This window comes from Phalaenopsis equestris, unplaced genomic scaffold, assembly GCF_001263595.1.
Source record: "Phalaenopsis equestris unplaced genomic scaffold, ASM126359v1 Scaffold000021, whole genome shotgun sequence".
Classification (NCBI taxonomy): Eukaryota; Viridiplantae; Streptophyta; class Magnoliopsida; order Asparagales; family Orchidaceae; genus Phalaenopsis; species Phalaenopsis equestris.
The window spans coordinates 538,189-556,612 of record NW_018164463.1 but is presented as its reverse complement, the minus strand read 5'-3'; the positions used below and the strand labels follow the sequence as shown (position 1 = coordinate 556,612).

Here is an 18,424-nt window from a genome sequence, read left to right as displayed (position 1 = left end):
AAAAAAATGCCCAGAACAAATTTGGTCCATCCTTGAGCAAATGAGATTTTTTGTAAACTGGTTTATCTTGCTACTCTCTGAATTTATATTAATGTTATTGTGAGCTTAGGTCTATAGATTTGTCGAAATGTTCACAAATGTACTGGTAAATGGTTAATTGCACGTTGACATGTAGGCTTGAAGTATTGTAGACTTATCTTTGATCAATATTGCATTTTAGCTTTAGAGAATTGATTGAAATCAAATGATTTTTTTTGGGTAGAGGTGAGCTTGCTCTGTAGACTAGGTTTTTGAATTGAATTTTGTTGGCTTGATTGTAATAGTTTGTTTAGCCAAATTTAGGTGGTCATCAACCAATGCTTTGTACTTAATGAAGTTTCTTTTTCCCCTCCTCTTTGTATCCAATCCTCTTTACTCATGGCCAATTTATTGTCAGATAACATTCTTGCAAATTGGGCAAGAAAAGCTTAGCATACTTGATGAACTTAATTATGATAATTTTTTTGTGGTTTTAAGTTTTGGATTTCGAGTTCTTCATGTCCTATGCTTTGTGTCTTAATAGGCTTGATTGACCTGTTCTATCTATATAGATGATGAAATGAGTTCATTTCATCATATTATTTTTGCTTTGGTGGACTTGATGAAGGATGTGCACCATTAACCAAGGCATTAATGTTTGGTCAATGACAATGTTATTGGTCTGAAGCTTGATACCCAAATGGAAATTTTGTCATCAATTTCATTACTTTAGCCTTGGCCCTCTAAGAACATCGGATTTATTACATCAATTCTATTTAATGATTTCATAAACTTGTTAAAAAACAGAAATGTTAGGTATTTTTTTAATTCGTGACACATTTGAAAGAATTTAAACATATTTTAGTTTGACAATGATACTAACTCAACAATTATTTGTTCTTATGCTTTATTTATTGAGCATGTTCTCTTTGGTTTTGCCTTGACTTGTTGCCCAATTGAGATTATTTATTTATTTTTATTTTTTATTTTTTATAATTTGGACCTCTTGAACTGATTTTCTTCGATAAGCTTAGAACTCTTAGCTCGTTTTTAGTCTTACAATGTGGGCATTCTCTTATTGTTGTCGTTTTGATGGCTTGGTGAGTAAGAAATGTTATCATCTCAGTCATATCTGTGTGCGTTGAGCTCGACCATATGGCTTGATCGAGTTATATATTTATTAGTGGGGGACTTGTGCTATTCCAATTTGGTTGTATGAAGGTTGGTTATTTGAAAACTCCTTGATTTTCACAATCTTTGTGAATTTAAGGCACAAGCCTCTGACTTTTATGACAACAAATTTATAATTATTATGTTGGAAGGTTGGTCCCTTTTTTTTTATTATATTTTTTGCTCATACAATGGGGGTAAATATTCACTTTCAATTTTTTTTATTATTTATTAGGCATTGTAACACAAAGCATGATGTAAATGTGATTCTTTAAAATTTGTGAATTATTTTCAAACCAATGAGATGGAGGAGGGCTCAAAATATATTATTTGGTCGATTGGGCCGGTTTGGCATTTCTATAAGTTCAAGTGTGGGATTTTAAATTTGGTGGGTGGCTTTGCCTTTGCGATTTTCGTTGAGAAGGCATTGGAAAGTTGTAGTTTTATCTTCTCAAGTCACCTCTCATTCAATAAGGTGAGAATGACAAATCTAGATTAGAATTTGGGTAATATGTTTCATCATCAATGGATGGGAGGACTCTAGCTTTAAAGTTTCTTCTTATAACCATCGAATCAATTGAGTCTTCTAATGACTGCACTTTGGGTGTGTTTCTTGGTATCTACTCTAGGACCCCTTGAATTATTCTCTTGAATCTTTGCTCCATCTTAGTCAACTACTTGGTGGTTACAAACTCCTATTTTATGGTGACTGGAAGCTTCTCTAGTTGGTGCTTTTCTAGTTAGTTCTCTATGGGCTCTTCCTACATATTTATGTGATTCTCTTCTGATTTGTAGTATAGATTCATGCTCACTATACCTGTTAAAGATGTTGAATCCTGATTTGTCTATCCATAAATTACACTAAGATCATACTTAGAATGAGGAATATAGAAAAAAAAGGGAAAAAAGAGAGACAAGAGAAGGATAAATCCACTATAATTTTTAATATTATGGTATTTTTGGGCTAGGCTGCATAAAATTGTGATACCGGAGGAGGAAGCCCATATCAAAAAAAAAAAACTTTTATTAATAGGAAATAGGGTTATAACACACACAAACTGAAAATAATATCACCAACATATAAAATGACAACAAATACCTCGATAGTGCATCCTAAGGGTGGTGGAGGTTGCTAGGTGGGTCGGGATGACTAGAGAGGGTGGTGGAAGTGAAGGCGAGGTGGGAAAACAACAAGAACAACTAGAGGGCAGACTATTTTGTGCATCTACATTTAGAAATTGGGTTAGAAATGACAGGAACAACAAAGGTTAGCTATCCATGGGCGGCGGCTGCACGACCCTGTTCAGTGAGATTGGAATTATCAAGATGAGAACTAACGGTCAAACAGAAGAGATCTATCTAACTGTTTCATTTCTTAACATAAAATTTCAATGCATAAAAGAGTCATTCTATACAAAAAAATTTATTTACTTTTGATTAGTCATATTTAAACCGTTACATTTAAATTGAAAATAAACTAAACTACAATACTTATTAGCTTGCTCTCCATGACGCTTATACCTGTGCTCCGTGGGATCCATCTAATCAATAATTAGTTTTTCAATAAAGATACTAGCAACTATGGTTTGAGTTAAAACTACTATGTGGGTAAATATTTCTAAATTATAATAATTCTTATTTTTAAAATATTTTTCTAAAAGAGCAGGAAAAATAAAATACTGTGCAGTAAAAGAGAGCAGTAGAGAAAACAATTTCATTTCCTTTTATATATTTAGGTTATACTTTTCATGATTGGGAGTCAATGTCTAAACTTATGCTTTATAAAAATATATGTTTAACATTTTCCAACTCACCACCATAAAGGTAGACAACATTTTCCATATTCATTTTCATTTCGTTCACGAGTATAATGCATTCCCCTTCTAGTATCATCCAAGGGTGAATTTCATATGCATGCATATATATCATTCATATATATATATATATATATTTATCTTGCATTTAACATTTAAAAGGAAATATAGACGGCTGCATTTTAAAGGAAATGTTGGGAAACCGTAAAATATGCGGAAATAAACGGAACTATTATAAAATAAAAACTTATTACTCACCTCAACAGTGTCGTCTGTTATTCTTTTCCTCATATTATAACACACACAAACTGAAAATAATATCACCAACATATAAAATGACAACAAATACCTCGATAGTGCATCCTAAGGGTGGTGGAGGTTGCTAGGTGGGCCGGGATGACTAGAGAGGGTGGTGGAAGTGAAGGCGAGGTGGGAAAACAACAAGAACAACTAGAGGGCAGACTATTTTGTGCATCTACATTTAGAAATTGGGTTAGAAATGACAGGAACAACAAAGGTTAGCTATCCATGGGCGGCGGCTGCACGACCCTGTTCAGTGAGATTGGAATTATCAAGATGAGAACTAACGGTCAAACATAAGAGATCTATCTAACTGTTTCATTTCTTAACATAAAATTTCAATGCATAAAAGAGTCATTCTATACAAAAAAATTTATTTACTTTTGATTAGTCATATTTAAACCGTTACATTTAAATTGAAAATAAACTAAACTACAATACTTATTAGCTTGCTCTCCATGACGCTTATACCTGTGCTCCGTGGGATCCATCTAATCAATAATTAGTTTTTCAATAAAGATACTAGCAACTATGGTTTGAGTTAAAACTACTCAGTGGGTAAATATTTCTAAATTATAATAATTCTTATTTTTAAAATATTTTTCTAAAAGAGCAGGAAAAATAAAATACTGTGCAGTAAAAGAGAGCAGTAGAGAAAACAATTTCATTTCCTTTTATATATTTAGGTTATACTTTTCATGATTGGGAGTCAATGTCTAAGCTTATGCTTTATAAAAATATAGGTTTAACATTTTCCAACTCACCACCATAAAGGTAGACAACATTTTCCATATTCATTTTCATTTCGTTCACGAGTATAATGCATTCCCCTTCTAGTATCATCCAAGGGTGAATTTCATATGCATGCATATATATCATTCATATATATATATATATATATTTATCTTGCATTTAACATTTAAAAGGAAATATAGACGACTGCATTTTAAAGGAAATGCTGGGAAACCGTAAAATATGCGGAAATAAACAGAACTATTATAAAATAAAAACTTATTACTCGCCTCAACAGTGTCGTCTGTTATTCTTTTCCTCATATTAGTTTAGTTCTTATGTGCGCCTATAATAACAATTTAAATATGATTAACTTCTTGTTTAGTGCTAATATTATCTTCTATTGCTTCTACATTTTCTATCATTAGGGTCATAAGTTCTTTATTTACCTATAAAAAACTATAACTATACATATATGTATGAGCTAACCAGATATACATATATATGTAGGAATATACAATTTAATTTTTTTTGTGTTAAAGCTTTTAAAATTTTCATTTGGGCACCTAACATTAATGACAACTTAATTATAAATAAGTTTTAAATTTGGGGTTCTTTATTTCATTTTAACATTCATAAATTATGAAGCAAATAATAAATTTTTTGAAATTGAACTTTATTAATATGGAAATAGGATTATAACAGAAATTGAACTTTATTTCATTTTAACATTCAGAAAAGAACAACTTTTATTAATATGGAAATAGGATTACAACACACAAACTGAAAATAACATCACCAACACATAAAACAGCATGAACAACTAGAGAGTGCATCCCAAGGGAGGTGGAGGTTGCTAGGTGGGTCGGAATGACTAGCGGGGGTGGCGACAGCGAAGGCGAGGTGAGAAAACGTCATGAACAACTAGAAGGTGAGCTGTCTATGCAGCTACAACAAGAAATTGGGCCAAAAACGCCTGGAACAACAAAGGTTTATTGTCCTGTGGCAGCGGCAACAAGAATGGGTGGGTCGGCAGCGATGTAGCAAAGATACAGGTGGTTTGGTGTGGCCAGAAGGTGCTGGACAGCAGGTTAGACTGCTGGAAATAAGAATAAGGAAGAAACAATCACCACTGGGGAGAGAGATATAACCGGAGCACCACCCTAGCCGTCGACTACAGGCCTAAAGGGGGAAAAAGGCTCCACACAGGAAATCTGAAATCAAACACAGCAAAATGCTGCTTCTAAACTCAGGAAACAAGCACATAAATAAACCTAGCTTGGTGGGAAACAAGAAAGGAAAGGTGAAAAGAAAGGAAGGAGAATGGCCAGGTTTCAATAACGCTTTTTCCCAAATCTCGCTCGATCTAGGCGAGAGATGCGAAAATTGATGCCGTTCGATCCTCTGGAATTCTGGACCAGGTCGCTTTGACCGGTCCCCTATGCCCGCCAGTTCGGCTGTCTGGCCTGCTTCCTCGCAATCATGCGGGAAACTCTTGTCCAAGTCAGATTGTGTAGTTTTTGCTTTCCTTGACCCTTTATTTATAAGCAGGGGTTTGGGTTTGGGTGCTGCAGAAACGACTACATAATGTGGTACATATATGAAAATGTACAAAGGAAGTCGATTCCCTGCTTATAAAATACAAGAAATTTGTATCTTGAGAACTCAGATTGGTACTCAGTAGGCTAGTCGAGAGGAAGTCAATTTCTCCCTAGTGGAAGTTGTTGGGTTGCTCCTCGTCTTGGGAGACTTTGGCCGAGCTTAGTTGTTTCAGTAGGCTCGTTGTAAGTCTGGCAAGTTCTCCATGAGCTTGGAGTCCGAGTTTTTCTAGAACCCGGTTGGTTGGTTCACTTCAATCCTGGCTAGTAAGTCTACTTCAAACCTCGCTAGCAAGTTCTCCTTAAACCCAGCCAGCAATTGCATCTTGAGCTCAGCTGGTGAGTCCATCCTTGGAGTATTTAGGGTATGCTTAAGTATGTAAATAATTATAATAAATGGCACAGTTTACTACTATTATTAAAATCCAATAGCATATTTTGTATTCAAGTCATGCAATCCGTACACATCTATTTTTTTAAAAAAGAAGTTTTCTTTCACTAAATGAGTGCACCTGTATTATTACAACTTAAATTGAACATTATTGAAGGTATTTCTTTTTAGAGAAGTGTACTTTCATTGTTGAGTATTTTTCAGGTTTCTCTTCACCTACTACGCTTATTTTATGTTAAGCAAAATTTTAGACACTGCTGCTTTGTTGTATTGATGATGCTGTTAATGCAGGTTGCTGCTGAAGAGACCAAACTCGTTGAAGTTTCAAAGCTTCAGAGATCCTTGGATTTATTGCATGCTGAGTTAAAGACAGCTAAATTTGTCATTGTTGATGAATGCAATAGGAACTCTTCTCTTTCAAGTGAGATAGATATGCTGAGGAAGGACAAGGCAGCACTGCAGAATAATCTTGATAAAATGACTGAAATACAGAAGGAGAACCATTTTCTGAAGGTTTAGAGCAATTTTATTTCATCGATGTTTTTCAGATAGTGTTGAGTTGTTCTCTTATTTTTGCAACCTTTGCCTTTTGCCATGCTACTTTTTTGTTTGCCATAGCATCATCCTTCATTGTTTTTGTATACTTGTCAATCCTCGTTTTTTTTTATCATCCTTCACCATAGCATCATCCTTCCTTTTTGATACTTGCCATAGCATCATCCTTCCTTTTTTTATCATCCTTCATCATCCTTCACAAGGTTTAGAGCAATCTTCGTTTTTTTTTAAATTCTTTTGTTAGTGTATTAGAGGATCATTACGCTTCATATTTAAAAATTTGTTTTTTTTGAGGGATCTGTATTAATATTTTGTGATCATTCGTATTGAATAGGTCCAAGGAGTCGGTGGCAGTCAGTTATCTTGTGATCGTTAGGCTTTCTTTGCCCTTGTGTGAATCGTATGAAATTCCATGGAAACCAGCTATTGAACGATATAAATCATGCTAGAAAAACAGGGGACTAATGTATGCAAAAAAGAAGTTTGGCGACAAATATTGATATTTTTAATAGAGAACAGACGTCGTGATTTTTTAGTTGTAAATGAAAAATTGCATTTTTGCTTTTTTTAGGTGACGGAAAACATTGGGGAGCTGTGATATGCATATCAAACTAAACTATTGTGAGTTGGCCTCGACTTGGAACTAGAGATTATTATTGCAATTTGAATAAAAGTTAACTCATTTCAAACTTTAGGGTTTTGGATTTGAATTGATTAAAATTTAACTGATTCAAGTAAGCTTTCAACTTGTGACCATGTTTGCCATAATATGCGCTTAGCTTGTCAACATATTATTTCTATCATCTGCAATGGGAATTGACCCAACGTTTTCACATTCCTTGACATATCTGATCTTGAAAATAGATGATAAGTTTGCACATAGCTTCCTGTGAATGAATAATTCAAGTTTTGCATGTAAATAAACTGTTTTATCCTCTTTAACCCATTTATCTTATAGGTGTGTTCTGGTAAATATCTGTTATCTGTTTTTTCTATGAATATATAGCCATTTTATGCTCTTCATTGTTTATTCTAAGATTTCTGTGGAGTCTCTGGGAAAGAGAAGTTTGGAATTGGAGAACGAACTGCACCGTTCTCAGAAGGAAAGTTTGTTGACTCTTACAAAATTACACGAAACAGAAAAAAAGTTTGCGGACCTTCAGCATAATCTGCAGAGGTAATGATTGATCAATCCTCATGCAACTTTACTCATTTTTAATTTAACATTCTTCCTCTCAGCATGTATACCCTTTTCTTTATTTTTATGTGCATAATTTAAAGCAATGTTGCACGTGATTTTTTATTTGTTTATGTATAGCTGCTGGTATCTTTCTCCTTCACACTTTCAGATTAAATGCTTTTACTGAATTAGTGTTTTGTAATATTATGCCTGTTTTTGCCATTTTCTGGCGTTGTTTATTTGTGTTCCAGCTTGGAAGAGAAGCTGTCTAATTTACAAGATGAAAACCACATCCTAAGGCAAAACTCTATGGACAAGTCTCCCTTGAATAGCTTTACTGTTGCAAAACATTTCCCAGAGGTAAATGAAATATATTTCCTTACGTTATGGATGCACCCCTTACTAGGTGACATGTGTTATCCATTGTTATCAACGTTTCTTATTAATTAGTCTAATGAGATCTAAGCTTCTTGTTATAAAAACAGAAGTATACCAGTGGGCTCATGCTTTCGGATACCCAAAGAATTCTTGGATTTGTAAGTTCATTTATAAAAAACACAACTGTGCTCCTACTTCGGTGCTTGTTTTCAGTTTTTTTAGAATTTTTTGATGGTGCATTTATAACTACAGGAAACTCCTACGCAAGCAAATTATCCTGTTTCTGCCCCCCAAAGCATGTCTGATTCACATCGACCAAGGATGGTCCTTGAGAGAGATGAGGTATTCTCCTAACTTTCTGATATTTAGGTGTAAATTCTAAAGTATTGCTCACCATTTTTTTTTTTTTTCCTGTTGATAAAAATTGGAGAGAATTGGTTGAGTATTTTATTCTAATATTTGTATTGTATTAATAAAATCCTAGGAGAGCTTCTAATAGGAAATATATAATATCAAGATTGAATAATTAAAATATGCACGGATTTATAAGCAAAATTATATTTTAATAGTCAACAGATTTATGAGGTTGCAATACTAATCCCACAAGTCACCGGGGTGGGCATGAATTGAATAAGAAAGTCCAAGAACTATTGAGCTCGGTCGAACATTGATGGAGATTGAAATTTTCAGTCTCTTTCAACTGAATATAAACTCAATGGCAATGTTAGTTTCGATTCTAAACTTCAAGGAAATTTAGTTCAAAACTCAAAGTTTGCATTGTTAGTTTTTAAAATATTGTTCCTGAATGGATGCTATCCATTCTAAGTTTGCATTGTTAGTTTTTAAAATATTGTTCCTGATATTCATTTTGTGCGAATGTCTAGGAGTTCTTGTTTCTGTTATTCCTATGGCAATGAATTAAGTGTTGGTTATATCACTATCAAGTTTTTCTTTTTATAAATGCTCATCTACTTTAATATTTTTTTTGTTGAGTTATTGATACCGGAGTAAGCCCAAAATATAATAGAAATGAAATTATTATTGCTAAAATTAAAAGAGGTACAACAACAGCTCTTAAAACAGAAATAAAACAGCACCAAACACACACGATCCCCTAAGGGAGGCCAATATAGGTAGGTGGTCGCAAGAGGGGCAGGGTGCTAGGCGCACGGTAATAGGTGGGGAGGTAGGAGGGGTTGTGAGAGTAACAGGTGGCATGAGGCTAAGGCAGCAGTAGCGGAAGTGAGAAGGGATTACACAATAAGAGTGGAGCAGGAAGGGTTTATGATATTGACAATTGAAGTAAGAGGGGATTGCAGCAGTAGTAGTGGAGGGAAATGGAATTTGCAGAGGGGAACAGGAAAACTGTGGGCTGCAGGTGGAAGGGCAGCGAGCAGGACGAGGAATAGTCATTTCCTCGAAGCATGATACAGCAGGAGCATCACCTGTCCTCGGATACAGCCCTAGGTAGGGAGAAATCGGACACCGGTGGCTGTTCTGATAGAAAACTCAATCAAAACTAAACCCTAAACCCAAATCACAACATATTTATAATAAACTATGATAATTAGGAGAGGGGAGGGGACATGGAGGAGGCGGCAACCCTCCCTACCCTAATAAGGGTCGGCCGATTTACCTCCCTACTGAACTAGCAGCCACTTATTGCCCGATTCAACCCCTCTTGCAGCCCCATGTCAGTTTTGTTGCATGAGATTATATCAATATTGACGGTTGGCTTTTTTTCATTATAGAACTAAATGGGACTTATCCATTAAATCTTTGATAATTTTTAGCCCTCATAGTCAATGGATTCTTAGTACCATATATTTAAATTTTGTTCCATGTTAGTTCTTGCTATCACATTTTATTTTTATTTTCTACAAATTATGGGGTTAATTCTTAAAAATGTGGAATAACTCGAAGTTAACTTGTTATAAACCATAGATCTTGCATAAATAGTCTTAGCGCGTACCATTGGATTAGCCTTCTTAGTAGTTTTTTATAACAAGTTTTTTCTATGGCACTCTTCTAGAGTATCTTCAAATTTATGATAAAATTTTATGAGTAACTCAACAAGATACATCTCAACTTGCCTATTTCTTTCAATATATTTATTACATATTTTTATGATGTAAAGATACCATGTCAAGGGTGTCAGTCGTAATAGAAAGTAATTTTGCCTACCCAGTTTTTTTTTAATATAAACTCTAAGAACAACCTTTTCCTTGAAGTTTTCATACCTTTTAAGTTACTTCTTGTTCTCACTTTGTCATTGATGCAAACTAGTAGAATGGAGATGATACCTGGATTAAGCAAAACAACGGCAATACCAAATATTATTGTTGAAATCAAATAGAAACTTACAACCAAACAAGTTAAAGTATCATATTGAAAAAAGACATGACATGAAGAACACGACTGGGGCGAATCTAAGGTGGGGTTGGTGGGGATGTGTTGGTTGTTGGGGTTTGGGGTTTGGGGTGGGTGTGAAGGGCATGGAAGGGTGGTGGCAAGATGGGGAAGTGGAGCAAGTTGCAGGTATGGCGGCGAAACAGAAGTTGCTTGCTGTCCTGGCAACTGCAAACTGGAAAGGTCGGCTGGACTGCAGTCTAAAACAGTGTAAGACAGCATTAACTTGCTGTCCTGGGGCAGCAACAAACAGGGAGGCAGTTCTGGGCGGCTGGAACAACAGCAAGGCTGCCGGAAGGGCGTTTTTGGGCGGTTGCAACAGCAACAAGGCTGTGGGGAGGTGATTTTGGGCAGTGGAAGCAAGGAAGGGTTGGTTGGGAGTGATGTGGGGAGGACAAGGAAGGGAAGAGCAGCTGGGAAGGGGAGAACTGCAGCAAAAACAGCAAGGACAGCTGTTTTGGGGACTGCTACAGCAAGGTTGGGCGACAGGTAGCGACATGGAAAGGGAGGGGAAGGGTTGGCGAAACATAACCACCACCTTTGGATCAAGATACAGTCAGAGCAACACTCAACCCTTGGATATATCTCCATACTGGAAAATCGGGTCGCCTGCGGCTGTCGCGAACAAACACATGATACAAATTAACCCTATACTTCTACGAAAGCAAATTTATAATAATAGGATAACTAGGAGTGGGCCCAGAGGACCGATCGATATTCCAAACAAGGAAATAATTGAACTAGTTTGGTTCAGGTATGTTGGCGAACACCCGCGTCGTGGTGGGACGCCTCACTTTAGTCTCCCGGGGTTGTGGGAGCGTCGATCTCATTCGTTGAAGCTTCTATTTTCTCGTAGTATGGTGAAAGATTGGACACGTTGAAAGTAATGGAAATATTGCAATCTTTCGACAAGTCAATCTTATAAGCATTCTCATTTTGGAGCACATCCTGGTAAAATAGGTATTCATTATCTTTTGGTACAACCTATGCTTGAGCTGCATATAGACTCAAATTCTCATTAAAGTAACTCTTAAGCCATTAAATATGTATTCTACCTCTTCTGCTCATACTTAACTGTGTCATTAAATAGTAGACCTGCCCGGCAAAAATCCAAATTGATTATGAACGCTCATACTTAACTGTGCCATTAAATAGTAGACCTGCTCGGCAAAAATTCAAATTGATTATGAAAAATTTTTGTAATGTCTTAACTTATGTTCGATTACCCTCTCCCATAATTTTAAAGTATGACACATGAACTTAATCCCTTTATAATTTGCACACTCTTGTGCATCCCCTTTATTCTTAAAAAAGGGACTAAAATACTCTTCATTCACTCCTCAGACATCTTTTTAGCTTTTAAAATTATATTAAAGAGTTTAGTAAGCCAAGGAACTCCCAAATCCCTTAAATATTTCCATACTTCAATTGTCATACCATTAGGTCAACAGACTTTCCACCATTGGTTTTCTTTAAAGCCTATTCAATTTTTTTTTTACTAATGCGACGGTAAAAATGAAACGTTTTATTATTATTAACGATATTAAGATCACTATGGTCGATTGTATATTCAGAAACTTCATTAAAAAGCTTATCAAAATAACTCACACATCTATGTTGAATACATTTTTCTAAAAAAAATACTTTTTGAATTTCATCTTTAATACGCTTTAGTTGAGTTAAATCTTTACTTTTCTTTTCTTTTTTTTCTTTAGTCGAGTTAAATCTTTACTTTTCTTTTCTTTTTGTTTGACTACTTTTCTTTTCTCTTTGTTTTGACATGATCAAAAGGATTCATGTCATGATTTTTTCCACAAGTTTTACGCTGGCCGCCGACTATCTAACGCAACCCTCCACTTTTCACATCTGAGATTGGGACCGGCAATAACAGTGTTAAATTTTATACTTAAATAATGTAAAGTTAATAATTATTTAAAATATTATAATGTCACACCTCAATTGACTCCCCTTTAAGGAATTGAAAGTTTCAAAAGACGCTAAACTTAGTTTCGTTCCTTTTAAATTTGACCCTGAAGCCTTAAGCTGCGAGCTACAGTTTTCTTGTGCACTTCTCGGTTTGCTTGCTTTTGACCTGGCCATAGTGCCTGAGCCGAAGCCTTCACTAGATCCTCCAAACTAGCGAAATCGGTCAAAGAGAGGGCAGGGAAGGTACTCGTGAGCGGAGAATTTGGGAGAGAGAGGAGAAGGGATTTGAAAGAGTGGAAGGAAATTCAAAGCCCTGAGGAAATACAATGCATTCAACACACTGACTCTATCCTAGTGTTAAATATCGCATGAAATGTCGGATGGGAACAGTAGAGTTGTGGGTTTAATGATATGATTAGGGATCATTAAAGTAGAATTAATTTTACTATACTTCCAAAATGTCAACTTCAATTCCTTATACATGCTTGTGTTGATTGAATGAATTGTGTAGCATGTTTGATGAGCTTCATGCAAAATCATTAAAGTAGAATTAATTTTACTATACTTATAGCGTCGAAATTTTATACCTCCCAATCCGATAATAATTAATATGTAGTATTTTATATGAAATTGATCAACTTCATGCATGAAATTATATAAAAATGATTTGTTTCTTTCTAGGTATGCAAAATTTGAGGTAAAGTAGAATTAATTTCAGAGTACCCAAATCTTGTCAAATTGACTTTCCAAAACATGGATGTAAATCTTGCATCTTTATTAGAAACAGTAAATTTGGGAATTTCATGCAATCTAACAATTTACTTGACATACAATCTAGCTAACTTTTCCACTGAATATGTCCGTCTAATTGGGAAAAAATGAGCACTTTGTAACCTGCCAATAATAGCCCAAATACTGTTGTGACCAGGTCTAGATCGAGGAAATCCCATAAAAAAATTCATAGCAATTTCTTCTCATTTTCATTTAGGTATCGACAACGATTTTAGTAACCGTTGGATCTCTGATGCTCAGCATTTACAATCTGACAAGCTTGACATTTAGATACATATTTAGTTACATTTTTCTTCATACCTTGCCACCAAAATGTCAACTTCAATTCCTTATACATTTTTGTGTTGATTGAATTAATTGTGTAGCATGTTTGATGAGCTTCATGCAAAATTTCTTGTTTCTGAATACATAAGGAAATTCCGAAATCACTGGGATGTTCTTCAATTCATATACATGTTAATTCATCACTTCTATTTTTGCCAAAAATACCAGTTCATCACCTCACAAGTATTTCCCAACTGTTACAACATTAATCAGGGATAATTGTACATTTCGATCACATAGAATATAAAATAATTTTTTATCAGGCGATTTGAGTTCTTACTTGTCTTTTCCAGCTTTCAATTGTAGTACAATGATTTATCAATCAATCCATTTTCAAATTATCAAAGGTCTGAATTGGCATGATAATCAACTCTGTTGGCAACTTCTTATCTTGAACTTGAACATGCACTACACATTTTCTATTGGTATAAAAATCACATCCCGATGGCATGATAACAAAAAGAGTAGCAGAAAATGTATAATATCAACATGTAAATTGACAATAAACTCTTCAGAAATAAAGGAATGTTATACACCTGAATCGAATAGAACAGTATTAGGCTAATCTTGAGTTAGGAGCTTACATGTGACCACGTATTCAGATTCTTTGACTTCTTGAGGTGGGATTGCAAAAACTCGAGCTTTTACTTGTTGTTCAGTTCTGCGTTCTGAAGTTTCTTCCTTTTCTTTCACTGAAGACTTTCCCAAAAATTGTGTTTTGTTGGGCTGAATATCTTCCAAAAATTTTATAGGATGTTTGTCTCTGAATTGCCTGTGATCTGTTGTCTCTCTTTTTTTCCTGTGGACAGTTCATTTGAATATACGTGGGTTATCCACATTTGTAACATTTTTCTGAACCAATTAATTAAACACTGCCCAAAATATTTTTTTTCTTATTTTTTCCAAACTGGTTTTTCTACTTGAGATTGTTTTTTATTACCTTATGATTTAATTTTCTTGCCTTAAAAGTGTTCTCCCTTGCCAAAATGTTTTGCTTGCTTGTTTAAGGTTGCCACTGCTGAATGGAAAAGATCAGCTCATTTTCGATTCTTCTTGCCCGTTCAACATGTCCTAAGAAATTTTTGATTTCAAACGGAGCCAATGCCAACCTCAATTGATCTCGGAGACCATGCAAAAATCTGCAGCACTTTCCCTCCTAAGTGTTGACATGAGGTAAGTCTCTGAAAAAAGAAGTAAATTATGCCTCATATTGCATAACTATCTTGCAGTGCTCATCTAACTGAAGGCGGAATGAACCAATTTTTGAACATTTTAACAAATTCGTCTTTTTAAATATGTAGAACAGGTGTCAGTTGAAATTTTCTCTATGTTATATCTACTACAACCTTTTTACCTCGCCTTCTAGCATGAAATTGGCAAGCACCATTTTTTTGTTTTTCGGACAAATCATACCATCTAGAATTTTACTGATCTTCAAAAGCCAATCTTCAGCAACTGTAGGGTCACTGACACCCTTGAATGTTGGTGGCTTGAACGACTGAAATTTCTTCAAATGTTGATCAACATCTGCCCCGGTTTAAGATATGGGTTCTGTACTGGTGGAGGATCTTTCGATAGCAACTAATTTTCAACCACTTGTGAAATAAGTTGTGTGATTTCCTATAACTCAATAGCTCTGGTGTCCTCATTGGTCTTGTTCTGATTTTCATTTCTATTCAAAACATTTTCAAATCTTACTTCATGTTCTGCACTTGGCCTACGAAACTGGCCCTCAATACTTTTTGATTCTTCTTCATACATGTTTATCTATATTGACACAATTTATTATTTAAATGCAATTCATTCTATAATATTGTATTGTGCATGCATGATACTTTACGTTGTGTGTGATACTCACCCCAGATTTATCAACCTATAGCTCTGTATAAATTAATTCATATTTGTTCTAATTCTTAGTTCTTTTAAACCTAACATGCTTCCATCATTCTCTTCATTCAATAACTATGGTCTGATACGACTTTCTGTAATACCCCAACTGGCTCTCTTAAAAAGTTGGCCGAGGTGCAATAGTGGTGGATAATTCGGCCAGATTAAATTCTCATCAATGTTCTTTCTAACTTACAGAATCAGGACTCAATGGGTGGTGAATTAGTCTAACTAAATCACTGTAACATACATGATACATTACATTTCATCATTTATTCATATATATACATACTCGGAAGCATGAAAATCATATCATCCATAACATGAATTATTCATATATATACATATTCGGAAGCATGAAAATCATATCATCCATAACATGAAAATTATATAAAGCTGTTAAATCTATTATAAATAGCAGTACGTACCCAAAACATTTGTACAACTTTCAAAACTATAATAAATAGCAGTAAGTACCCAAAACATTTGTACAACTTTCAAAACTATAAAGTGCAAACCTGTACAAATCAAATCTAACTACTCGCCCGGTGCTCGCTACCCTTACCTGGAAGTTAACAACGAAGATTGGGCAACTAGCTCAGAGAAATAATCAAAGCTAACTTAAGATTTTATACATGGAAAAGAAACATGCATGCTCATATAAATTTGTACATGGTTACACATGTCGTAACATTCTAGCATAGTAAAGAACATTGAAAGAGAGCATGTAGTATAAAAATTTAAAATATAGGCTACTCATAAACATTGAAAGAGGTTATGAGATGTATGTCATAAGCACGGAATCATAAGTAAAATAAAAAAATATGTTTATAAGCATGTTCATAGAATATTTATTGCATGTAATCATAATAATGTCATTTCATCACCTCAGAGGAGTGAAGGGACATGGGGGTGTGGCTAGGGGTGAGGTAGGAGAAGGGTAGAGGGGAAGAAGTGAAGCAGATGGGAAGGATACAACATCACTTCGAAGTAGGATACAGTCAGAGCACCACCTATCGTCAGATACAATCCTAATAAGAGGGAAAATGACTCGAAACAGGCTCTTCAAAGTATAGTGTTAAGTCTGCGATATTGAATGTGGTTGAAATGTTGTTGTCCCCAGGCAGGTCAATCTTATAAGCGCTGTCGTTCGGCTTATGAAGTACTTTGAAAGGTCCATGAGCTTCCTAAATGATCCTATAGGAACTTGTTCCTCTTTCAATTGAATCTTTTCGAGATCCCCTTTTTGAAACGTTACTTTTTTCCTAGATTTATTTGTCTGTGGCGTCCTTGCTGATTTCCAAAGATGACAGGAGCGGGACCAATTCAAGTGGTGTGAGAGGATTGCGTCCATACACAATCCCAAAGGGAGTTTGTTCAGTAGTTTGGTTGATGGATCGGTCATAGGAGAACTCAACTTGGGCTAAAATAAGATCCCACTGTTTATTTTTCCCACCAACATTTTAGGAGATTCCTCAAGCTTCGATGTACAACCTCTATCTGTTTGTCTGTCTGTGGTTGTGCTGCGAAGCTGAATTGGAGTTTGGTGTCAAGTTTTCCCCAGTGTCTCCAGAAGTGGCTTAGGAATTTGACATCTCTATCAGAGGTGATGATCTTTGGAATTTTGTGCAACCTTGCAATCTCCCTGAAGTATAGTTCGGCAATATGAAAGGCGTCTACTGTCCGGTGGCATAGTAAAAAGTAGGCCATTTTGGAGAATCTACTACAACCATTATGGAGTCTTTGTTCCTTTGGGTTTGGAGTCATAACTTGAAATCCATACGTCCATCCACCGTTTCTTTGGTACTGGAAGTGGTATGTATAATCCTGTGTTCTAAGCTTGTCTTTGCCAGATAACAAATCTGCATTGTTTGACATGTCAATTTGCATCTCTTGTCAGTTTTAGCCAAAAAAATGCTCCTTTACAAGGGTGAGGGTTTGTCCCTGCCAAACTGGCCTGCTAATCATGCGCTATGGCCTTCCGGGACAATGGCTCCCTCAGTAAACATCAGGGAATGCTCAACTAACCTTAGTGGAACATGTATCCATCTGTGCGGTAATATTGCCTTGTTGGCCTTTCCTGACATTGTTCACATGCCTTAGAAATCTTTGTCTGTTTCATATAGATCTCTTATGACCTTGAATCCCACAACTTGAGCCTGAATGGATGTGATCAATATATGTCGACGACTAAGTGCATCTGCTACATGTTTCTGGCTTCTCGTGTTGCCGCCTGTTTTAGCACAAACTGAAATGATGTTATAAATTTCACCCAGGTAGCTTGTCATCCCTTTTAGTTAATGACTTCTGGAATTTTAGGGTCTTGTGATCTATAAATAGTCTAATAACCAGGTAGCTTGTCATCCCTTTTAGTTTTCTCTGGCTGTTGAGGAATTTTAGGGTCTTGTGATCTATAAATAGTCTAAACTCGTTTGTCAATAGGTAATGACTATTCTAGAGCTCTTATGATGGCGTAGAATTCCTTGTCATAAGTTGAGTATTTCCTCATGTACTTGTTCAACTTCTCACTGAAGAAAGCGATGAGGTGTCCTCCTTGGCTTAGTATTGCTTCGATCCCTATGTCCGGAGGCATCACATTCTACTTTGAAAAGTTGATTGAAGTCGGGTAGTCTAGTACGGGTGGGTGCCTGGATCTCCTTTTCTTTGAGTGTGTCAAAATTGTCATATGTTGTTGTTGTCCAAGCAAACTCCTTCCTTTTCAGAAGTTTAGTCAGAAGGGAGGTGATAGTGTTGTAGTTTCTGATGAATCTTTGATAGAAGGATGCCAGCCCCAAAAGTTGCATCAATTCGGTTAAAGATTGTGGTACAGCCCAACTAACAATGCCCTCTATCTTAATAGGATTCATTTGTCTGCACTAGACACGATGTAACGCAGAAAGCATACCTGACTTGTTATAAAGTGGTATTTCTTCGGATGGGCATATAGTTG

General features: G+C 35.6%; 1 protein-coding gene across 1 annotated transcript in view; it reads left to right on the top strand.

Moving 5' to 3' along the window:
* LOC110018388 (protein OPAQUE1-like) overlaps positions 1-18,424 on the top strand; it is an 87,812-nt gene that overhangs the window by 42,218 nt on the left and 27,170 nt on the right. The window contains exons 8-12 of the mRNA XM_020715688.1: positions 6,315-6,536; positions 7,616-7,755; positions 8,010-8,118; positions 8,244-8,294; positions 8,389-8,478. Of these exons, the coding sequence (XP_020571347.1) occupies positions 6,315-6,536; positions 7,616-7,755; positions 8,010-8,118; positions 8,244-8,294; positions 8,389-8,478 (612 nt within the window). The remainder of the gene's footprint in view (positions 1-6,314; positions 6,537-7,615; positions 7,756-8,009; positions 8,119-8,243; positions 8,295-8,388; positions 8,479-18,424) is intronic.